This window comes from Ammospiza nelsoni, chromosome 5 (assembly GCF_027579445.1).
Source record: "Ammospiza nelsoni isolate bAmmNel1 chromosome 5, bAmmNel1.pri, whole genome shotgun sequence".
NCBI lineage: Eukaryota > Metazoa > Chordata > Aves > Passeriformes > Passerellidae > Ammospiza > Ammospiza nelsoni.
This window is the reverse complement of record NC_080637.1, coordinates 57,715,135-57,740,723: the sequence shown is the minus strand read 5'-3', so window position 1 is coordinate 57,740,723 and position 25,589 is coordinate 57,715,135. Positions and strand designations below refer to the sequence as shown.

The following is a 25,589-nucleotide window of genomic DNA, read 5'->3' as shown; positions in this document are numbered from 1 at the left end:
CAAGGCCTTCTCTCCATCCTCCTGCAGACCATGGATACCTGGGTATTGTGGCTCTTGCTCTTGCCAAGTTTAGTCCAGTACCCACAGCCCGTGGGTAATGGCTTGGACGAGGTGACACGTCTGCGAGTGGAGGTGCGTGCCAAGCTCCAGGAAGAGGAGAAGATTCGTCTGCAGCGGGAGGTGGAGCAGCTGGTCCTGCTGAAGCAGGGTGTCTTGGCCTGGGGAGACCTGCTCTCCTCTGCCTGGCAGCACTGGCAGCTCTGGGCTCTTGCTGGGCTCCTGCTCCTTCTCTTGGTATATGTGGAGGAAAGGGAGCCTGAGGACAGAGGAGCAAGGAGAAGGACATGATGGTGTAAATGAAGAGGAGGTTGAAAATGTGCATGCACATGAAGAAGACTTTGGAAATGAAGATGAAGGAGACAATGAAATGGAGGTGGAGGAAGACGACAGTGATGATGGCTGTGCAGAGGATGTCGACAATGCTGTTGCGAATGAAGCTGGCAATGAGGCTGCCAATGCAGCAAACGTCAATGACGTTGGAAATCAAGTGCAAGAATTCCGTGATCGTGCCGACAACTTTGGAAGAATCATAATGGAGCGCGTACAGTGGCCTGTGCAGGACCTGCAGGGAGGATGCATGTGGACAAGAACCCTGATGGAGCATTTTGCAATTTATTTTCGACGGGTCTTGTCCAACAGTTTCTATCCGGTGCTGCAAGGAGCCATTGGGGTTGGTAGTGCCTTCGAAGGTTGGAGTCCCCGTGAGCAGGATGTTGTGTACCATGTGCTTATACCCATGACACCTCCCCGAGGGCACAGCTTCCACCTAGAGCTGGGCACTGCACGGCAGAGGCGCTTGAGGAACTTCCACATCTGCGTGCAGCAGGAGTGCACCTGCACGAGTGAGCAGCAGGGTGAGCACATGCTGTGCTTCCTGCACCACCCTGAGGAGGAGCTGAGGAGGCATCAGGATCCCAGCCTCCTTCATACCCTGTGCACGGGCTCCTACCTGGACGTGGAGAAAACTGCCCGCTGGTTCTACCTGCTGGTGAGAGCAATCTGGCCGGCTTTGCTTGAGTCACACAGTTGGCATTTAGTGCTGCTGCCCCCCAGACGCTCCTGCCAGTTCAAGGTGACCAACGGCAGAGAAAGCTACCGGATCGAGATACTCTTTGGGCTGCGGCAAGGCAACTCAGACGTCTTTGTGAGTAGCCAGCCTAGGCAAGCCCACACCTCCAGCACAATCTGGCCAGAGAGCTACGCTGTGGCCGAGATGAAGTTCTTCAGGTACATCGCCAGGCAGGCTCCCCCTGACAGCTTGCACCTGAAATGCCTGCAGTTCTTCACTCGTCTTCAGCTGGGCTTAGGCTTTTCCACCTATACCATCAAGACCATTGTCATGCACCTCCTGAGCATCTTGCCCGCGTCACAGTGGCGCAGGAGACATTTTGTGAGCCGGCTGATGGATATCAGCGAGAGCCTGCGCACGTGTGTGGCAAGGAGACGCCTCAATCACTTCATTGTGGGCAACCAGAGGCTTCGTGAGGGCGTCCGCTTGCCCCCAGAGGTCCTAATGGCCAGGTCACGCAATCTCTTCCATGACCTGGTGATGGATCCCGTTGCCCACTCTCAGGCAATGAACCAGTACATGGATCTGCACCATTGGTTCAAACGGATCCTTAAAAATGAACAGTGAAAGAGGCTCTCCTGCACAGAGCTGTGCTTGTGATGCTCACACCGGGTGGCAGAGAACCAGTTCTCAGGAGAGACGGGAAAAGAAGGGAGAATGTGGGTTTCGGAGAGGGAAGGGAAAACGCTGCGTAGCAGCACTATGCCATCAGCAGCAGCAGCAGCAGCAGCAGTGTGGTCTCAAGAGCCTCCCCAGCACTGCATCCAGTGATGACCAGGTTGGCTCCAAAGATCAAGGAACATGCACAAGGAAATGCTATTATTCCCCCACCTCTTTCTTTGAGTCCATTTTCCCTCTGAGAGCCTCATCTTGTGCAGAGACACGAATCTCAGAATCTCAGATGAGGGAATGTTTGAGAGGACCACTGGTGGCATCATTTGCTTCAGGGGTGCTCCCGGCAGGTCTTTACACTCTACACTACAAAGGATTGTGTTTGGATAGAGGTTCTTAACTTTCTCTGGGGAGAGAGACTCCACAATCCCTGGGCAATATTTGGGATTGGTGAATGGACGTTGTTTCTCCTTGTTCCCGCATGGGAATCCTTCAGGTCAGCATTGTACCAACTGTGTTGGAGCTGACCTGATATTTTGTATACGTAAACATCTAAGTTGTTGATTTGTGTATATATATCCCCTGTGCACATATTATATGCTAGAAAGCTTATCAATTATCATATATAATAGTAAAATATCATAAAAGCCAATAGAATAATATAATATTGTCAACTACATGAATTATGTAATTATTATATAATGAGAAGAAATTATTCTAAAGGGTCAAATATGTAATTTTGTTTAAAGAATGCAATATAGCCAATATTAAGCGTCACTCTTAGTTGTGATACATATTAATGCTCATAGGGCACTTATCTCTTATATATAATATAGCATATTATTATAAGGTTTTCATGAAATTGGTACATTTATAGCATACTTACCAATTATATCTTATATATTGCATACAAGAATGTTTTTTATGTAGTAGTAAAGACATATATTGTGTCTCTGTCTGCTGGGAACACACAATTATGTTCTATAGTTAGTGCTTTTATGAGTAGCAACCTGGAAATTTTGTTGCTCTTGATTCAATAAAGGACAAGATTCCAGAACCTGGAACGTGCAGGACTTTATTGACCTCAACCAGACCTGTAGTGTAGGTAAAAGCGACAAATTGTGAATCTGAGCTTGTGAAGAGTCTCCTTGAAATTGGCCAAACTTGCAGTGGTGAATTGGTTCTAATCAGAAATTAAGTCCATTTGAACCCGGCCCCTGCGACCACAGAAGGCCAGAAGGGCCTCCCTTGGAAGGATGCTTCAAAATGGTCTTGTTGCAACCCTGCTGCCAAGGGCAGGGACAACTTCTCCTGGGCCCGCTTGTTTCAGACCCCGTCCAGCCTGGCTTGGAACGCTGCCAGGGTTGGGGCAGCCACAGCTGCTGTAGGCAGTGTGTGTAGGCAAGGGCCTGAGCAGCCTGAGAGGCAGGAATTTCTTGTGCATCTCCAGCCCAAGCCGGCCTGCTGTCAGAGGGAAGCCACTGGGCCTGGTGCTGTCCCTGCAGGCCCTTGTCCACTGCCACTCTCAGGTCTCTGCTGGGCCTGGTGCAGAGAGTGAAAGGCCGCAAGAAGGTGCCCCCGGAGAAGGCCTTGGAGAACGCTGGGGCCAGGAGTGCCACCATGAGGGCGGCAAGCAGGGCCTGGTGTGGCCGTCAGGGCGGGACGGCACAGGGCAGGCGCTGAGGCCCTGCCAGCTGGAGCTGGGAGCTCTGGAGTGCTGCTGGCAGAGAGCCGTGGGAGATCCGTGCAGCAGCAAGGACTCGGCTTCTAGATGTGTTAGAAAGCAGAGAAGAGCTGGAGAATGGGCACTGAAAGAGTAGGGTGTGTCCCTGTGGGGAACAAACTTCACAACGCTAGAGGTTATCTCCAGGGAGGACACAGAGGAGTCCTGTAATAGTATTGGAATAAAGGGAGAGGCCAAGGGACATTTCCCCTTGGGGTGTCTCGATTTCTTGAGACCCAGGACAAGGCCGCAGCCTCCTTTTTTATCCTAATTCCCAGGTGCATCACCCTCTTCCTTCCCCCACTGCCTGAGGTACTCGGAAGGAACAAGACTTCTCCAGTTTCCTACTGTATGGAACCCCTCTGCCACTTTGATTGTGGAGGCAGGAATGGCACCATACACACGCACCAAGCTTCATGCACAGCAAGCAACTTTTATTGAGTGCTCTCTTCCTTTGCAGATCTGAATGTCTGCCTGGTCAGTCCACATTGGTTGAAGCAGTTGCCACCCGGTCAAACAGCCAATAGCTGCTGGTGTCCCCAACGGTCCGGGCCTGCTCCCTAACGGTCCACACTGGTTAAGTTTCATCATTAAAGTACTTATAGAATTACTTCTGCTTCAGTTCTAAAATTAGGATGAAATGAAAGCGTGAGGCCTTCAGGCAAGCTGTTGGCCACCACAATAGCCCTCTTGTTTATATCTTTGTAACCCTGCAGAAGACACAGGCAGGGAAGGGGGGGGGCGCTGGAGTCACCCTTTATGTAAGGCGGGGTTCCACCTGTCTAGAGCTTAATGATGGTGCTGATGGGGTTGAGCATTTTTGGGTAGGAATCAGGGGGAAGAGCTACAATAGCAGCCTGCGACTCTTAGATGGCGGTTCATCACTGCAGTCTGTGTAGCTGTGCCTGTTTATGCACAGAAAGACAGACCAATCTATCTGGAACTGGTCACCAAAAAGACATCTTTCTAATGCAGAACAATTGTGCTGGGAAACTCTTACTGGAGCAGAAACGAGGAGCAGTATCCCTTTGGCTTGGTCTACAAGTGGTGTGGGGAAGCCAGGAGGATGCTGTCATGCTCATTCTTCAGAAAAGCAGCAAGGCTGAAACCAAAGTGCACAGTTTATGGCTTGTTGTAGGCAATACTGTCATTTTAGAGCATGTGTTGAAGGATATTCTTCTGTTTATGTGTGCTTATCAAATAGTTTATTCTTTTTCTTTCAAAGTTTTCTTGCTCCTTTGACTCTCATGTTTCAATTTGTTCTTTAGATCTGTATTTCCAGGGCCTTGAGATTGATGTCTTAAGCTATTTTTATCAAATATTGCAAAACAATCTGCTATATAATAGATACATTAAGTAACTATAACCCATTGGAAAGGAAAATACCCTATTTACATGTTATCTGGTCGAAATAGAAAGGGAACTGTTCTTAATTAAAGGCTTCTGAAGGGAAACTTACTTTGAAATGCTTTTTTTGCCTATTAAAGGAAAATTAATAGAAAATCATGCAAAGTTGCTTTATATTTCCTTTTGCTCATGTCTGCTTCTCTTTCACTTTCTTTCCTTGAAGAAAAAAAAAACAAAACCTTCCTTATTTTGTGTTTCCTTCATTAGCCAGCTGTTTAGTACAGAGAACTTAAGGATTTTCAATATTTTCATTTTCAGCCCCCTCTCTTCCATGAAAGAAGTACTGAGGAAAGTAAAATCTTTATTTTTAGAGGCAGTTAAATGCCTGGTCAAAAATCCTTCCCAAGGGGATTTTTTTGAGGGCCAGATAGGAATTTTTGGTCCCGTTTCAGTGGTGAAAGGGCAATTTGGAGGGGATAATTTTATTTCTCAGCATCTCTCGATGGATTTGTAGATGACAACTATTTAGAGGGAGCAGAAACATCAGTGATGTCTCAGGAAGGGGCTGGAAGGCTGCTGCTCCTGGAAGGACTGATGCAGACATGCAGCAAATGCACAGTTGGGTTGCTCCATGACAAAAGGTGCGGAATGGGGCTCCACACCTTGTTGGACACAGGGAAAAATCCCAAAGAACAGTTAGCTTCTACAAGGGATTGTAGAATCTCTTCTGTTGGGCCACTTTACTACCAAGGGGACTCAAAGAGCTTCCCCCACCAGTCCAAATCCTACATGTGAAATGAGAGCCACCTCTTCATTACTGAGCAATATTCTCCTTTTCCTGAGGCATGCAGCAGCTCCTGGCAGAGCATGAGGCCGATTTTCCAGCCATGCTGTGGCAGCCACTGTGCCACACATCACCGCTCCCCTCTTCTATTAAATGTGTGTTCATTCACTCTCCTATCTACAAGCTTTATTTTCAGGGTGAGAATGGCAAGGATTGAGAACTCCCTGGGAGTGTTTAACCACTGCCAAGCTCCCCATTGTCATCTATATTTGTTTGGTAATTCCCAAGAACAAGCACTTTACATCACAAATCCATTTTTTTTTCAGAGGCCCTTGAAGTGCTTCAGAAATCCCAGTTATCTGATCTGCACAGTTTTTTTTTGTAAGGTAGGTGTGCACTGGTTTGGGCTGAGGTAGTTTTCTTCACAGTAGGTCACGCATGTTAGGTGTTGGCAACCAATTGAAGAAGAAGGATTGTTCTATCTTCCTTTCCCTTTTATCCAAGTTACACTGAATTTCTAAGCTACCCCAATGACAACATCTGCCTTTTACTCACTGAGTTTATTCCAGGGCTTTTCACTTCCGAAAGGGGGCCTGCTTAGAGGATTTCACCACAGAATAAAATTATATAACACACCTTCACCATCCATATCTTTCTATATATTATACCCTATGCTGATAGAATTGTTTCCTGACACAGCCTGTTGAGTTGCTCTGTGCTAGAGGTTTGCAGCAGAGGGGGCAGAGCCATTCCATGGAACAAACAGCACCAGTGCTCTGTTTTTATTGGATATTTTATCAACATTTTCTTCTGCTTGGTTCTATTCCATTGCTTCAGTGGTATTCCTGCTTTGCAGTTCTCCAGTTTATCTTTACTTTTACAGGCTTTTTAGTTTTTCTTGGGCCCAGACCACCACATTTAGCAAACCTAACTTTTCTTTGTGGATATGCCCCTTTCCCCAAAACTTTGTTTCTGTGATTTCATGGATACTTCAAAGGCAACTTTGGACTTCCGTTGAGACATCTAAGAACTGGGAAGCCATATATAACACCTCTGCTCACAAAAGAGGAAATATTTAGTTTCATCACAGGGGCAACAATTACTCTGAGCAAGTCTCAGAACTTTCATTAATGGCATGTTGCAGCACAGACCCCAAGGAACACCAGGCTGAGTATTTGTGCACCCATGGGAGGAGTACGTGTGGTTGTTTGCCCACAACTTGGGATATGAGCTGGTGGGGAGACTGGGATCTGCACACAGATGTGGCCAAGAAGTTCAAATCCTTAATGTGTTACTGTTTTTCACCAGCCAGTAGTGAAGGACTCACTGGGAGTCTTCAAAACAAATGAAAAAAAATTGAGGGCATGTTTCTTTTTAATGAAATTCTGTGATTGACTATTGAATTAAAAAATTAAAACTAATTTAGCTGGAAATGGGATTTTGAAGTGAATTGCTTGCTATAAGATGACTTAACACTTTATAGCGGATTAATCTTTTACTAATTTCTGTTCTGAATTTCTTTAGTTTTGTTAGCACAAGAGAAAGCTAAATCTCTTCTGTAGAGATAAACCACCCTGACAGTGAGGCTGAAATGTGGCTGGAATCACAATCCCTTACTATAGCTGAACTAATAGTGGTACTTTGTCAAATTTCCCATGCAAATAAACATTTTCTCCAAAATCTGTTTAAACAAGCTTCTGTACTGATTGACCACAGCATTAGCAGAGGCCAAGGTAAAAGGGATAGACATAACCAAAGCCAATTCTGCCTTTGTGATCTTGTTTTCTCTGGTGCTCAGCCTCTGAAAGGAAAAAGATATAACAAAAGGTCTTTTTCAAAACCTATTCACTCTCAAGAGCTTAGGCACTAAGTTCTGTCCTTTCCTAATTTTCAGTAAAACAGTGAAAAAAAATACCCAAGTACATCTGTTTTAGCTTGCAAACAGATGAACTTAAAGGCCTTCCAAAAGGTGTTAGCAATTGGAGTTGCTACTTCTGAATTTTTTGAGATTTTCCAGGTAACATCACAAACTGTTTACATTCAGTTCACTTTTTGTTGGTTTCTAGGTTTCTGATTTCCACATAACTTGAATAACACTGAGAGGCATTCTTGATGTTCAACAAACAATTGTTTCCTCTCACTGCAGGACTATCCATCTCCAAAAGGACTCCCTTCTGAGTAGATTTAGGCAGGAACATGTGCTAAAGCACAGCTTTGGATGCCTCAAACACTTCACTCCCATGCTATGGAACCCTTCCAGCTTGTTGGCATACGCTCAGTTGTAATCCAGGGAAATCTCTTCAACAGCCAAAGGCATATTCCCATGATGATACCTTATGCCTTAGCAAGGACAATCCTTTGGAGTGCTCTGTGAACCTGCTGTCTTATGGAAGTATTTATAAACATGCCATGGAAATAATATCTCCATTTGGCTGTCTTTTCTGACTCACTTCTGCTTCTAAATGGCTGGGAAGGAGGAATGAAATGTTTGCATGCTGACAAATACCATTACAATCTAAGAAGCTCCAACCTGGGAGCCCCAGGCTTTTCTCCCACTAAATTCTCAGGATCTCCTCAGTGCTGTAATGATTGGTAGAAATCTCAGGCACTTGTGGTCAGTGTGGCAGTCACTCTGTGAATCCTGACAGCCATCCAGATGACCCCATTCCTAATCTAGAAATTGGGGTGAACAGGACCCTAAATCCATGGCATGCCCTTTATGCAATTTGTGTGTGACTAAACATGGATTATTTATTTATGTTGTGTTTTGCCATACACATACATATGTGTGTACAAATACTTCAGATTTAGATTTCATATGTAAAATCAAGGTCTATTTTTTTCCCCTGAATAATTTTGGAACAGGTGGAGCATGTTGAACTATGGACGTTCAAAGAGAGGCAATGATATTCAACTTGGTAGGAAAGCAAGAGTTTTTTAAGTTCAGCTTTTACCGTTGTACCTAACTGTTCTTTCCCTGCCTGCCTTCACACTGAGTCTGTGGTTGCCTGAGGCACAGAAGAAAGCCTGAGTATCAGAAACCTGTGCTGCAGGATGTGAGGATGCTTTGATGGAGACATCAAGATATAATGCTTTCTTCTTTTGAAATTTTGTTGAAAAATGATAATTTAATTTTTTTTAACATCCTGAGATTTTCTTGTTTAACTTTCCCCCATAAAAATGACCAATTGCTTCAAAATCAAACTAGCCAAGACCCTTTTTTTGAAATAGCAGAGTTCATCAGGAAGCTGCAACTAATTGGAGAGAACAATGTATGCACCAAAGTAGGTTTAAAACCAAAACCTCCTAAATCTTCAAGGTCAGGGAGTGCTATTGTTTAGAAAGCTTGCTCAACTGACACACCAGCTTCTGCATACAAACTACAGAAAGACATAACCAACACATCAGCATTTTTCCACTTTTTGTAAAACGTGTGGATTCTGGCCTTTCCCAAGGCAAAACTCTGACAGACCTTGGTTTTCATGAATTTTGAAATTAAACTTGCTGACTTCTTAATGTGAAATTACATTTTTATTTAAAAATTGAGTTAAAGACATTTCAAAGGTCTCTAAATTAATTATACTGTTCTAAAATTAAGCATTTGTTTTTCCTATCTGAAAGAAATGGTGCAGGTTGACTGGAAATTCATTTGTTATTGTTGAAAAATTTTATACAGCTTTTTTTTTTTTTGTTAAACAAAGAAACCATGTGTATAGAAAACCTCGCTCTGGCCACTAAGTTGTTGTAATATAGAAAAAATAATGACAATACACAAAGAGCTTTCCTTGCCCATGTGTGTACCCATCTGATCCCTGGTCCTGTCAAACCTTTTCAGTAGCGATCACTAACTACATCCTCACCTGAGATTTGGGTATCTGGACTTGCATGTGACAGAAGTGTCAGAACACTGAACCACTGAGCATAACTGGAATCAAGCTAGGCTGTTTGTGTATTTATTTTGGGATTTATTCTCTGGGCAAAGGCTATTTATTTTTAAAAAGGTACAGTAATATGGGCAATAATGTCATAGAGGTGAAAAGCTAATTGCTCTGGTTTCAGAAGAAATGTGACCAGCAGGCAATAAAGAGAGATGGGGGCAGAGAAATCAGAAGGAGGAGGGCTGTCCATGAGGGGTGTCCTGTGTGCAGAGGCCTTTTGAGGCACCCTGTGGAAAAACTGCCTGTAACCAGATGTTTAAAAAGTGTGTCTTCATGTATGTGTGTAAGGGAAATGAATTCAGATCGCCCCCCCATGTCTTCAATTTTACACATCCCAGCTGCTGGCTGCCTGCTGCTCTGCCTTTGATATGCTCTGACTTTTAGTATGTTTCTGCGTGTTAGCTGAAGTTGAGGGAAAGAAAATCAAACTGTAGAATCACAGAATATGCTGAGTTAGAAGGCACCCACAAGGATCCATGAGTACTCCTGGCCCTACCCAGGACACCGCAACAATCCCACCCCTGTGCCTGAGAGCATTGTCCAAATGCTCCTGGAGCTCTGGCAGCCTTGGGGCTGTGACTATTCCCTGGGGAGCCTGTTCAGTGCCCCAGCACCCTCTGGGGGAAGAACCTTTAATGATATCCACCCTAACTCTCCCCTGACCCAGCTCCAGCCGTTCCCTCGGTTCTGTCCCTGGTCACACAGAGCAGAGACCAGGGCCTGCCCCTCCTCTTCCCCTCTTGAAGGTGTTGAAGAGCACAATGAGCTCTGGCCTCAGTCTCCTCCATCTGAACAGACCAAATGCCCTCAGCTGCTTCTCATGTGGCTTCCCCTCCAGACCCTTCACTGTGCCCGTGGCCTCCTTTGGATGCTCTCGACAGTTTAATGTCTTTTTTACATCATGGTGCCCAAAGCTGCCCTGAAACTCGAGGTGAGGGCACCCCAGTGCAGAGCAGAGAGGGACAATACCCTTCCCACCAATTGTCTCATTCTTATCTAGCCCAATCCAGTCTCCAGATCCCAAACTTCAGATTTGGGATGTACACAGCCTGGCTGTCCTCCGCCAACAGGCGTGAAGCCTTCCCAAGGTGGGAACACACTTGGTGGCACCAAGCAGATGGTGAGTTTGTTGGCAGTTCAGCCCTGGCAATTCTGCGAGACAAAACGAGGCTGAGGCTTTGGTGATTTTTCAGTTCTCATGTTGTGACTCTTCTGCTGATGGCAAAAACAATATGGGATCATGAAAAGCACCTACTGCCCTCTTCAAGCTGCCACCCTCACATGGAAAGTAGCAGCTCTTCAAAAAAATAGCAGAGAAAAACACATTCCCATTCACAAGTTCACATTTTCTGAAGCAAGTAAATTATCCTGTCTGAAGGTTTTGATCTGAAAAAACATAATCTCCTGTAAGGAAGACATCTAACATCCATCTGGATTGCTAAACTGAGGCATGATTCTGAAAGCAACCACAAGCAGGGCTCTGTGCAGGTAATACTGAGAAATTTCAATTAATATTGGTATTATCAACCCTGCCTCCAAAAGAATTGAATACATAATGTGAGGTTACAAAATGGCACTGTTATTCAGCTACTGCTGAGACATGGGGAGAAACTAGTATTATTATGCATTTAAATTATGGGGCAGGAAGATTAATGATGTGCAAATTAGCTTCATTCTATTATGAGTTATTTTTGCTTTCATTAGCCACTATCATTCTCCAAATGCCAACATTGCCTTACATTTACAATGTTCAAATGGTATATTAAATATTAAATTATATATCAATTCACCTAATTTTCCATGCTGAAAGGCACTGAATACAGAGAAAGTTTTTACTTCTGTGAACCTTTGTCAACTATTGCTATCAGAAAGCATTCCCAAAGTGCAGTTTGCTTTAAATTGCAGGGCTCTGGGATCATCTATTATTCTTTAGCTTTTCAATTAGAGACAAAGTATTAACACCGTCTGCAGGTTGCTCTGCCTTGTTAGAAATTCTCACTGTATCATTATCATATCATCGTTTTCTGTTTGCTGAGTTCCTTATGGAAGAGGGATTTTCTTCCTGGGGGATTGTTAAAAAGATTTACTTCTTTGACTGTCACAATGCAGTATTTCTTCCACGAGTCACTTTTTACCTTGTAATGCTTCTACGAAGTGTGAGCAGTCACCTCCTTCACTCTCTGGTTATGTTGCTGTGGCAAAGACCTTTTCTCATTAATCTCACTGTTAAATCATTTCTTTTCCTTTTAACATCATGGCAGATATAAAGTGAGTCCATGTATACAAAGTTTGAAAATTCCGTAGTTTTTGATTCTAGTTTTTCTTTGTAAAGAAGTGTCTTGCTCTTTGAAAATAATAATTAATTTCATTGGGACTAAGTAGGCATAAGGACAACTCAACCCAGTTGAGGTTAGCAGCATCTGCTTCCTTATACTATCGGTTTTAAAACAAATAAAAAGAGTTAGCTTATGCATATCCTGCATGTCATAAGAGAAAAGAGAATGCTTTAGATGTTAGTGTGTTTTTCTCCGCTCTGATTTTTTGTCCTGAGCATTTTTCTACCCTGGAGCCAGAATTATCTGGGTGCTGGCAATAGGTGAGCCCCTCCTAGCCCCAGCTTGCTTTGGATGCTGGATGGCTGCTCCACAGCATCCCTCCTCACCTCTGGAGCTGACAGGATTCCATGATGGATCTTTGGAGTTCCTTGGCCTCTGCTCCCTCCGATTCAACACCTCTCACACAAAACCTGTGTGCAGCCACTTTGCTGGGTTTGTCCCTGCTCTCCTCATCCCTGCCTGCCCTCCCCTGGTGTCAGGAGCTGCTGGGCTTGGGGATGGGGCTGCACCTCCCCAGAATGATTAACACCTCAGGGAGCACAGGGGTGTGGAACAACGTGGGTGCTCTGCCCCTCAGCCTCCCTTGGACTGGGACATTGCATTGGTGGGGTTTGAAATGGCAGATTTGGAGCACAGATCAGAGTGTGTACACATCAGAGCTCAGGAATTTTGCCAAAACTCAAAGCATGAAGATGCTGAGCTAGAATGTGCCACCTCTTCTGTAATTCAAAGTAATGACTTTTAAAAGGCTCTGACCAAGTTCAAAGGCCTCCTTCAACCCGTGGGAAGTGCAGCTTTTAAAATGGCTCTTTTCTAAAAGTCACACTCCTTAGGGGCAATGAAGGAGAAGAATAATATCTCCTAGTACTTCTTTTATGCATTAGATGTAACACTGTCATTAAGGTAGGAAAGTGTTAGCTCAGGGAAATATGGGATATGTTTAAGGCAATTTTTAAATGAAAAAAAGCCGGAAACAATCCATGAGTATCTACCTGAAACACTGGATTAGAAGTGATAGTGACCTTAATTTTTTTTTTACATGACCTAGATTTAAAACTTAATTTTAATTTTATGGAATGCAAAAAAATATATTTTATTGCCCTGCCTATAGTAATTTCTGTACTAGGATTTTGCTATATGATCTGCTGAAGAAGGAATTATGTTCCATTCATAAGATGTGCTGCTGCTAGAAGTTTTAGAAATATGCTTCCACCAATGTTTATGCCCTCATAAAGGAGATTTGGTAGTTAGTTGCCAGTTTAGAATCTCATTTACAATGTGCTGTGATGATCTGAATTACCCATTGTTTCTCAGTGTATGTTTCACCTAAAATATGGTTTGCTGCAGCTGTTTGTATGGTAGGAGAGGGTGGGGGATGATGGATGAAAATGTGTGTAACCTCTGAATCAAGAGCAAAGAGTGTAATATCTTTAGTAATGACATCTTGAAGTTGTTTGCAAAAAAACAAAGAATGAAACGTCTCAACATGCACATTTCCTTTAATCACCTGCTGGACAAACTTTTTCTGCTTTGGTTTTTACCTGAGGCTGGATGTGAGCATTGTCATACTGCCTGTCAACCTGGAGTAAGCAACATCTGGCTGCCAATCAGGAGTTATATTCAATACCTGTAGAATTTAATTTCTCTTTCTTCTTTAAGTTCAGTCTGTGTTTATAAGTCCTACAGGCTGCATGGTCGCACATGACATTCCCTCCATCAATGGATGTCGTGTTGTCAGAGCTGTGCCTTCTCATGTCAGTAATGGAAACTAATTTTTTTACAGCTGCTTGTTTCTTTGGGCCCTGAGGGATCAAACCAATTAAAGAAAGTGAGTTACATGATATATTTATGAGTTTTAGTTGCAGCCTAAGTATCAGTGGATATAGGGTAGATTTAGTTTTATGAGTAGTACAGTCTCTAAAAAGAAATTGAGTGGGCATCAGATCACAACCTTTACCCAGCAGGGCTGACACCCAAAATCTGGACTGTTGGATAAGACTAGAGAGAAAACAGGGTTTGGGGGTCAGAGACAGGCTTGCTATTTGGATGATGTTAGGATGGGCCTCAGTCCTGTACATTGTCAGTTTTAAAATAACTTTTAAAATGTGTCCAATAAAGAAAAATCTAGAGTGAACCTGGGCAGCCAGACCTGAGGGCATCCTAAGAGAAAGTGATAATTTTTTAATATACAGATTTCTGAGAGTGAAACAACAGATAGCACCTGGTACCAGTCAGGCTTGTAGAATGTAAAATCCAAAAGCTGCCACTTCAGCAGCCTTCTGGAGAACCAAGCAGCTTCTCTCAAATTACGGTAAATTATGAGATAATGTTTTTCTGTAATGTTTGAATTAGCTTTGGTGTATATGTCAGTGTTTCTGTCACATTGTAAAGGAACAGGATCAGTGCTTATGGAAGTATTTTTGGCAGTTGCTTTGTCATGTTATGATTTTTTTTACTTCTAATCTTTGATCTTATTTCTATTTACACCACTGGAATCCTGTGCTATTTGTTTGAGTAAGGCTGAGTACACTCTTAGCAGAGCTTATACCTGCTGAATTAATAAATCAAGGAGGGTAAAATAGAGCCATAATATGAAACAATCCTGTATGAAAGATCAGTGAGAGTGCCAGCCTAAACCCTGGCCTTGAGCCTTTGCACCATCCTGCCTGGTCAGAGCTGGAGATTTATGGATGCACAAACACATGAAAAAAAAACCCTCTAACTTGTCATAGGGAGGGGTTTGATTTTGACCAAAATATTCTCCCTTTTGTGAAGTGATGGTGATATTTTGCACAAGAGAGTGAAATGCTTATGGGTTTGGAGCAGCTCCTCCCCATTAAGGATTTGCTCCTTATGTTGAGTTCTGGATGCTGCCAGGGGCTGTGTCTGTGGTTCCTCCTCAGAAGTTTAAGAAGACGCTAAGCTGTGTCTCATGGCTTCTACACAACTAATGCTTTAATCTCGTATAAATCTGCACTAATGAATATATCTGCACTCCCCCACCACTATACATTCAGACATCATGCAGGATAAATAAGCCAAATACCATTATTATCATTTTAATTTTGACCATATTGTAGAAATGTCAAAATATTAGCTGGGAAAATTAATTCCTACAATTTAGCATATGGTTTTCCTGAAATGAAATCAAGGGTATCACTCATCTCCCTTGAAGTCCTCCCACAACATTTCTCAGGAAATTGTTTCCAAAAAATTCGTTTGAAACACCCTCGCGCATGTTGCTGGCTGGAAGTCAGAAAACAGTTGTATTTCTACATCCCTTTCCTACTTTTCTTCCTAGTGGAAGGTCAAATAGGCAGGAGGATGTCTGGATTGGTGGTGGTACCTCAGCATTGGCTGAATGATGCCCTCAGACACCTAAAAGCATTTCACAAACCAAAATATTTAATTTTATGTTGTTGAAGCATTAGGAACTGTCTGCTTTTTTCAAGGCTTTATTCCAGGACTTGGAGAACTGAAGGTGAGGGGGATCCAAAGAGGGTTTCTGCCCTCCTAGAGGGCTTGGCCTGTGTCTGGAGGGTATATGTGGTGTTGGAGGGGAGATGGATGCTTTTTCCTCCCAGTCAGGAGCATGAATGAGAGTGTTAGGCGTGAGGTGTTCCTCTGCTTTCTACTGGCACAAGCCACTGCACATACCCACGCCTGGTACTGTGGGACTAAAGAGCCGTGCCATTGCACGGCTGATGGGACATTGAAAGAAAGAAATGGAACTCATCACTGTTTCATACAGAAGCCCTTGGCAGTTCCTAGAGAGTGTTTTTCTCAGAGTAAATAATTTCCTTGTTGAGAGTTTGGTTCAAGCATGGCTTAAAGAAAAAGGCCATGAAGGCATAAAGTTGAGAGAAAAGTAAAAAGGTAGTTGTAAAGCAGTTCCCAAGCTTGATTCTATAAACAATTAGGGTCTCTCGAGCATCATTTTATAAACAATAAGGTTCTCAGACAGTCTTCCCATAACAAGTTAAACACTCTGTCCCTGGGCTCTCTGGGAAAAGATAGCTCCCTGGGAAGTGATATGGAAGTTTTGGGAACCTTTCATATCACAGTGGGAATGCTAGTTCTGTTATTAATAAACAATCATAGGTATTGTAAAACAAAAGGAGTGGTTAGAGTTTTCTCTGTTAACCTATCGTGAGCTTGGATTTTGCAATATGCATGAAGTTAATTAACACTGTTATATAAAGTGACTGATCGATCAATAAATGGGAGTTCGATGCATCAATCGGATGGTCATCTCCTTTCACTTCAATATTTCCTTTTGAGTAAAATCACAGACCCTTTTTAAACTGTGTATGCCCTTGTTTTCTGTGCAAATATCTCAGGTATTTCAAGGTCCTTAAGGTGTCATAAACATGGATTTTTTTCTGTGTGTGCCCATCATTTACTTGAGGAGTATTTCGAGAAGATGTGTTTTGGATAATGCATTAACATTTTACAGTATTTAAAATTATTGCAGGGTTTATGCAATTTAGAGAATGCTTGTTGCAGGGGACGCCTAGTGCATAACCCATATCAGACCTGGCACAACTGAACATGTTGTATGTCAGCAGCACTGCCACATCTCCAAGCACAGAGGAGTCCCTGTGAGAGGAATAACATAGTGCCAGCTCCATGACAGCTCTCTGGCACGTGCTTGCTTGCTTGCTTGAGCAGTGAAACAGGGCTCTCACTGATGCTGAAATGCTTTTTTTTGTCCCTGAGCTGCTCTGTTTTCAGATGTATATATCAAGGGTCTCTTAACAGCTGGTGGCCCTCACATGTAGGAGGCTTTCTGGTGCACGTGTTTTTATGACTGTGCCACTTGAGCTGTGTGGCAAACTTCTCCATGGGGTCATTTCAGTGAAAACAAAATAAATTACTGGTATCTCTTTCAGGAAACACTTCATCACCCTGCCCACCTGAATTATTTTTATTCTCATCTGTATGTAAGCACAGCTGAAAATAGGGTGCTCCATGGAGCCTTACTGTGAGCATCAGAGCAGTCCTAATTATTCCTTTTATTAAAAAAAGGAAATTACGGAGGGCTGTTGTGGGGAATGTAGTGAGAGATGTGAAGCAAGTTGTAACCAGGCAGGAAACTGGTGGCATCTCACACCTGTGAGATGCAGAGCTCAGCCTCTGCCAAACTGAATTTACCAGGACACAAAGAAAAATCATATAAATGAATGATTTTTATATCAGTACCTAAACATTTATATTTGGTGTGAGTACAGTCTTTGTGCCTCTAGATTCCCTTAAAAACCATGACTATGACACATCACCATGCACCTGCTCTTCTGCCCCTGAGAATTAAATGTCCAGCCATGTCCTCATAGAACTTTAAAAAATCTACTTTTGTTGGTTGCAAACAGCAGGAGCTTTGGGCTGTCTCCTCTTACAACAGGGGTAATGTTGAAAGTAGAATATCTACTTTTCCCCATTCATCTCTTTATGTTTCTTCTTGTAAGGTTTTCAAGCCACCTTTTAAATTTTCTGAGAGTGAGTGATAAGTTAAAGGGTTCAGTGTTGGCATACTGGGTGACAAACTGGAAGGCAATAAGCTGCAGATACATACAGAGTTTGAATTAATGGCACTTAAATTCAACTACTGGAAGAAGAAGGTAAAGAATGTCAACCTTCTACTGCTTTTCTGCCTTTTCATGCTTTTACTTCTCTGCTGTAGCTGTGAAACTTTGACTCCAGAAATCAGGTATTGTTTTCACTGGAGAGACAGGCAATGATAAGGTAAGTCAAATCAAAACTAAACCACTGCTTGTTTCTGAATGCAAATCATGGCAAAAAAAGCACCTGGGCAATTTTTTAAATATAATGTTGTTTTTTTTTTAATAACCAGTCAAGGGCAAAAGATGAAAAATTACTGATGAAAAGAGTATTTTGTTGGACATTTTCTACTCAGTGCACACAGAAACACCGGCTGTGGCTTCAGGGTTCACTGCCCTGCAGTTCTTCCAAGAAGGTTTTGTATGTCCAAGGACTCTTGAACGTGGCTTTTCTCATTTTCCTCTTTTTCCTGTATTTGTAACAAGTGATACAGATTTTAATTCCCGAAGGAAGATATTTACACAAAATTCAGCGATATCACCTGAGGTATTTCTTTTGAGGGACTTTCTTATGGGAAGTGTTGAAAGGTCCCTAAGAACAGGTGGTTGAAGAATTAAGAACTGAAACTTCAAACTATTTGGAGTTAATCAACTGATTGTGTTTCTTATCAGCACAAATTACCTGACTGTCTGATTTTCACGGTTCACAAAACTATTTATTTCTAAGGAATGCTTTACACTTGAGAAAAGATGCACATTCCTTTCCAAAGCCATTACAGTCCATTGGCAAAATTGTTCAGTGGAGTCAGTGACTGTTAAAAATCCTTGTGTAGAACGGAGCAATGTTGTGTAACTTCATTGCTGCAGAAGAACCCCCAGGGTGCAAAGAAGTCTTAAATATTGGTGTTTGGGTGCAAGGGGAAAGGCAATGTGGGTGTGTTTCTGTGGTGTAGTCCTAGAGAGAACAGGAGTGGGGTGGCAAGAAGGGCTTTTGAAAGAAAATATGCTAGTTGGGCTTCATTTGTTGATTCTGTTGTTATTTAGCATTTCCTTTAGTGGTATAGCCATAAAAAGTAAGAGTGCGTTAATGGAATTGCCTGTGCCACCAAGCTGGGAGCATTTCTCTGTGTGGTGATGGAAGAGTAGCAGGCATCAGGAAAAAAACAGAGCTGTTTGCACTGATAGAGCAGTAATGCAAAAAGCAACAGGTGTTTGTGGCCTGGCTGAAAATTCCAAGGTATCCAGCTACCAGAAAAATAACATTTTGAAGCAAACCTTGTTTAAGGGTAGTGGAGGAAAACTGTTCTTGAGACAAAGGTTGTAGAGCTACAAAATTATTTATACCATTGCCTGATAGCAACAGCCTTGATGACTCTTGAAACACTCCCAGCATTTTCACATTGTCTCAGCTCCACATGTGAACACTGCACTTCGGAGAAGAAATGCAAGTAGGAAAGCTGGATTTTCCTTTGCAGGCCTGTGACAGAGTAAACCAGAAGTAAATAATATACTTAGGGAATGTAGCTGTGGAACTCTCTCTCTCAAGCATATCTAAATTACTGTATTCTGAGATGTGTTATTAGCCAAGTTAGTATTGTGTTTTGCTAGAGAGCCAAAGACCTGGCCAAATACTGAAATAACCTCTGAAATTTCATAAAATCATCCTTCAAAGAACATGTGATATCATGGAATCCCAATGATTTCTCAGGAAAACAGTTTTTCAAAGTTTTAATTAGCAAAGCTATGTCGTGTCTGTCCCTGCACCCTATCTGTGCTAAGAGCATTATTGGTTTTGTCACATTCCTAAACCAGTCTAGAAGTTCACTCTCCAGGGCTCTGCATTAAATGAATTCGTTCATGAGGGAAAGCCTTTTAAGAAAGTGAATCTGCCATCATCACCACTACTGATAAAAACAGAAGGAATTTTTGTAATGTATTTATTTCCCAATCATCATCTTTTATCAGCTCCACGTGATTAAGAAGGAAAAATATTAAGTTCCTATTGCCCATCTAACACCTTCCAAAGGTACTGACACCTACAGGACTTAAGCAAAACATTATTGTCAAATGTCTTTTTTCTGCTTGGTTAAAGAGGGATAGAAATGGAAATAAACATAGATGCTATACTGCTTTGAAGATCAAAGCACTGATAGGAAAACCTGGATGAGTTGACTTGTTGAAAATGAGAAAGGAAAACCAGAAGAAAAAAGATTTAAGGTAAGATTTGTTTTATTTTATTATTTTTTCTCCTAATTTCCTATGGGCCACTGGGGGCCATAGCAAAAGATGGGATCTATTCCTCTTTGCAATGATAGCAGCTATGTGACAAATATTGGCAAAACCACTTTGAGATTGCTCTACTGGACAGGTCAGAGGAAGAGAAAAGGTGCATAATGTGGTGCTCAGCTCAGGGACTGCCGCGGTACCGGATTTCTTCTGCCCGACCAGCTCCCGACCCCGACAGCAGGGGTGGGCTGCCCCCAGAAAGCTGCCCAGTCCAGGGTGCAGCTGCAGGGTACGGCAGCTCTACGGCACAGGTGTGTGACGGTGGTCACAAGGGTTTGGAGGGTGAGAGAGAGATGAGACTTTTGATTCCATGTTCAGAAGCCTTGGTTTATTATTTTATGATATATATACTACATTATAACTATACTAAAAAGAAATAGAAGGAAAAGTTCTCAGAACGCTAGTTAAGCTAAGAATAGAAAAGAATGAATAACAAAGATCTGTCTCTCGGCAGAGAGCAAGACCTAGCTCTGCCGTGAGTGGTCAGTAAATCCAAACATCCACAGGAGACCAATCACGGATCCACCACCTGTTGCATTCCATAGCAGCAGATAACCATTGTTTACATTTTGTTGCTGAGGCCACAGCTTCTCAGAAGGGAGAAAAATCCCAAGAAAGGATTTTTCACAAAAGATGTCTGTGACACCGGTGGACTGCAGACTGGCAAGGGCAGGGACAAGGATCAGGGAGAGGCCCTCTGTATGGTTTCCAAACAAGTTTATTCCTGGAGGTTCAGTGACAGGGCAAACTCAAAAGCATACATCAGATTATAAGAGAGAGGAGGTCCCAGGAGAGGATACAATCTTTGGCCAATTGGGAGAAGTTGAGGGTGGAACACAAGGCGGGGAATACAATGTTTAAACCAAAAGGGGACTGCAGGGGAGGAGAAAAATTTAAGCAAACCAATGGGGTTTCAAAGGATGCAAAATTGATAGGGAAGTTTCTAGAGAAAGAGGCAGGCTTGGGGAGGGATTAACATTGAATAGGAGGAGGAACAGGGAACAGAGGGGCAGATCTTTGGAGAGATGGCCAGCCAGGGCAAAACCAATAACACAGCGGGGAAAGGAACAGTCCATCAATAATAAAATATGCTATAACAGCACAAAATGGGAAAGATTATAAAACTGACTGCTAGAAATGCATTACAATTAAAAAACACACTGCTACAAGGGACTGTCTGAGTAGCTTCAGTTCAGGTGGGGCAGAAATGTCTGAAAATTGAACTGCAGTTTTTTGATGTTTGTCACGTAGCACTGAGTCTTGTTTGAAGACTCTTGAAAATGTTAACTTGCTCCAGGGGGCTGGTTCTGAATGTCCTGGAGCTTTATTTCCCTAGCTACAAAATTAAATTATTTATTTATGCTTTCCTATATTTAGACTATAACAAGGAATATTTTTAATTTTGTGGATTGCACTGAGGCCCTGATTGAAGCTGTGATTTCTACATGCCCATTGCACTCCAATACTGTAATAATTCTTGAGAATTATGGGAGTGATGAGGGGAATTCCCACATGCTCTGTATGGAAAGGAAACTAATTTTGGGGGGTGGGGGAAAGGACATTGAAATGTGCAAGATGCTGAAGGCTGTGTGCTAATTTTTAAACCACACCATCTTGTTCAACAGTCAGGCAGATTCAATTACCTAAAGTGCAATCCACCAAATTGCTTGTATATGGGAGGATCCCCCAGACTGGTACTCTGTGTCAATTCAAATTTCAGCATTTTAATCCCTTATTTAAGGCAGGAACCTCCCCTTGAAGGAGTAAACATCTGATCATGGTATTAAAACTAGTTGCAGCTAGTTAGAAAAACAGTATTAAAAAGGTGGAGGGAGGGGGGAAGACGAGAAATAAAAAAAAAGACAGTCCTTGGCTTCCGTGAGCTAGAGACATGAACTTTAAAATTATAATAACTAGGAAAGGTAGAAGACATTCAGTTGTTTGTCAAGACCTCTGGTTTTCATCTTGGTGGTGGTGCACCTATCAGCCTTGCCAAATTCACTAGCACAGGAGACCATCTGCTCTCTACGAATGGATGTTTTACTGAACTTCCTTGACAGCCTGACCCTTTCTGTATTTTTTCCCGAATCGGTGACATAAATTCTTGTCTCTTAGGACTGTTAAGGTCTTTTTTTGAATGCAGAGTGTCACTATGTGTCAATTTTTCCTCCTTCATAAGAAGATGTTATAGGGACTAGAGCTATTAGGACTTTTTGCACAGCTAAACTTTCTAAATCTATGACTTTCATTACATTTTTATCTGACTTCTGTATTTTTTCATCATTAATAAGACAGCCTAAATGCAATGCCACTATTTTACAACATTAGCTAATAGATTATTCTTAACGATGGTTTCAGCACTACATTTTTTTCTTTTTTTTTTGTTTTTTTTTTCTGTGCCATATCTGCAGGTGTTGGCTGTTTTTGAGTTTAAATCGGACATTTTTCTTATGTGGTCACACTGGTTAAAGTATAACAAGGATGTCTAAATATGCCTTGAGCCCTCCTAAGGAACACAGAGATTTGAAAGCTACTGAGAAAGCAATTTTACAGATTTTCTGTAAGAAACATTAAACCCTCAGTAATTAAGCCAAAACAGATTTTGTGTAAATGTGCGGGTGAAGCACGGTGTGACCTGCATGTTGCCCTCTTGAGGGCTGGTGCCTCCTCTGGGCGGTTGTCACTGCGACCAAGGTAGGCCAGATCCTGGTAAGCACCCAACCTCTTGGAGATGAGAGGGAGCACAAAGCTTCCACTCCCACAGGGCCTTTGCACAGTCCTGAGAGGAAAAAGATTTAGTCCTTGGGTTAAAGACTCTATTTTATTTAACATTAATGCTCTGGAAACCCTGCGAGCGACCTCTTGTTTTTGAAAATAAATTGAGTGTGTTTGTCCTATGCAATGGGACCCAGAGATGACAAACTTTAATGGACAGGCTGTGTTAAGAGGCTCCTGTTGATGCTGAGCTGGGAGAAAACTTTCCCCTCTCCTTGTGAACAGCAAGGAAATTCCTCCTCAACTCAGATGGGGATTCTTGACCTCTCCAACTCAGTGGATTATTTCACCTCTCACACAGCTGCTTATCTATAATTGTTCACAACAGAAGCAAAAGGAAAAGATCCTGCCATCACTGAGTTTAACCTGGTGTCAACTCAGACCACTGGCAACTAAGGCAGTTTAACTCCTTATGGCCTGAATGAAGGGAGAAGCATTTCAAAGCAAACTAGTTCCACTTCTGCTGCTGGCAGGAGAATTACCCCATCCTTTGCACCAGCTTGCTGGAGGTTTGCATGACCCAACTCTTTTAAAGCATGCTTGGATTGCTCTGTACAATGCTGCAACTTACAGCATAAATAAATAGAATATGTCATCTACCTGCTTTTTTTCCCCTACCTAACTGAAGATTACTAATACATACATTCTACAGTGCATTTGTTCTACTTTGTTTGCTCATACCATTTTCATTTTCTTTTGTAAGAAGATTAGTAGATGGAAAATAATTGTAATTTTCTTTTTTATTTTGTAATTATGAGAAGTGTGGCAACACCTTTCAACAAAAAGGAAATCTAATTAGGACTATGCCCATGTATCTGGAAAAGAGGAAATAAGAATTTTGCACCCATGGTACAACAGCGTGGGAAGTTTGCATGAAATGCTTACCTAGGTCAAGAAGGCTTATGAGAATTTCTTCTCTGAGCATGTCTGGCATTTCCCCTGACAGGGAGAGGTGAGTATTCAAGTGCATCAGGCTGCATATTATGCAGACTGTATCTTCTGGTGTTGACAGTCCTCCTACTCCCTTCTGTCTTCTGCCCTGTCCTGTTCATGTGCTACAGCTCACTGTGGAGACAGGATGTGCTGTGAAACACCTACAGCCTTTGTGGCTTTCTCCCATGGCTCTTCTGCAGCAACTCTTCTTGTACTTCAGTAAGTGTTTCTAGGATTTTCTTCTAGTCACAAAGCCATCTGCTGCATTTTTTATGTCCTATTGTCTTTGGATTTCATTGCTTTTATGTGACAATGATGTCATTATGTTCTGGCTCTGTAGTGGAGGTGTGCTGCCTGTGGAGTGACAAATACCACTGGCCCCCAAAGAGTTTGCTTGAAAATAATAAAAATTAAAGAGCTGAGATTTGATGTGGGTCATCCCTCAAGGGACATTGAGGGATCAGGACCTATTTCTCACCTCCAGCCCAAGGTACCTTGTCAAGTCTCACAGAAGCTCTCTTCCACTGGGCTGAAGTCTGTAGGGGCCCAGTTTTTGTAACCTGCCTGGTTTGTCCTCGTTCCTACTATATCTTCACAAAAAGTCAAATTAATTTTCCTTGACAGTAGCTTTTCATTTACTCATGTGATCAGAAAATGGAACAGTGGTTGCAGTGCAATCTTCAGTCTCTGCTTCAGGTTTAACTGTGCTACTTTCCCCTCTGCTTCTCTGGGGATGCTTCCCTCTGCCTCATCTCAAAGGCACTTTTAAATATTCTTTCTTTTCCTTTATCCTTGGCTATCCTTTGCTTTTTTTATTTTTCCAAATTGACCATGGTATAGAGCCACCCGCCACTGTTGGTCTATACCCATTCATCGCCATTTAGCAATGGAAAAGTAAATGTCAAACATGATCCTTTACCAAGGCAGCAGGCTAGTGCTGTTGTCAGTGGTTGTATTTAGAAGTAGATCTGAGAATTTTTTCAAAGGAAGAAAGTGTCTCTTGAAGCTGGGCACCCTGTCTCTCCTCTGTAAATACCTGAGCCCATTAATCTATTACCACAAAATATCTTCTTGTCAGTGAATCTCTGCGCTCTTTGTTATCTGCATTTCCATGGCAAAGTCCTTCTGCCCTGTTGTGGTTAATTTGAAGCTCAGTAACAGAATTCAGGTCTTTTGGATCTAAATCTGCAGAGAACCAGTGGCCCTTAGCTTGCTGAAGCTCCTTAGCTTGCAGATTAGGAGGCATGTTTAGTCTGGCAAATACCATCAACAATAGTGATGTAGGAAAGAGAAACAAGTAGAATCACAATTGAAAATTATTCTAAATATGCTTGGGAAAAAACTCAGCAATGTGTTTTATGTGATTAAAATAAAAAGAGGAGGATGTCATGAGAGTAAGATCTGACTATACAGTCCTCCTAGGAAAAGCAGGCTCTGGTGGAAGGACAGGAGGATTTCAAATGGTGTCTGGACACCAGAGCAGTGTGACTGCACAGACTGTTTGCAGGACCTGCAGTGGGTGCTTAAAGCTGGGAACGCTATGAGTTACACAGTGGTTTCAGTGCCCACAGAGACAGGCTGCACCTTGGCTTATTCCAGACACAGCTGGGTGAGGATTGGCAGATGTAGTTTTATTGTAGTACCATCAGAACATTACAGATTTTGCAATTCTGCTGGAGCATAAATGGAGATAAGGGCTTCTGTTCTCATGATGCTCTTTGCTGTTATGTCGAATGTCTCTAATCTCGTCAGAAATCAGATTGCCTTATGATTGTGGACATTCTCTCCATGGGTTTGGGTGGTTGTTTTTTAACCTAACCTTGAATTATCATCAACCTTTTTTTTTTCCCTTATTTTTTGAGGGGGAGGGATGAGGCTGAAAATTAGCATGGATTTTGAAGCCCAGCTTCATATAAAGCTAAATTTTTCCCTGCCACCTGCTTGAACACTTACAGCTCCCATAGGGGCTTATTTTATCCAATTACCACAACTGCTGGGCAAAGCTAATTGTGAGACAGACTCTTGGACTGGGGAGAAAATGCCTCCCATTGAGTCCTTGAAAACCTCTTGGAACATCAAGACTGATAGTTCTGCCAGACCTTGTCTCAGTCCTGATTAGACCCTGCCTCGCTTTATCATCTTGTTTACAGTGAGATATTCCTTAGAAG

General features: G+C 42.5%; 1 protein-coding gene across 1 annotated transcript; it reads left to right on the top strand.

The window, feature by feature from the left end:
- Positions 1–3,424, top strand: LOC132073489 (inositol 1,4,5-trisphosphate receptor-interacting protein-like 1; the record flags this gene model as incomplete). Its single annotated transcript, XM_059472581.1, is given in 4 exon segments — positions 1–290; positions 292–365; positions 531–1,692; positions 3,247–3,424. Coding segments are annotated over 4 exon segments (1,704 nt in total), but the record flags the coding sequence as incomplete, so codon positions are not given.
- Between the last annotated feature and the right edge of the window lie 22,165 nt (positions 3,425–25,589).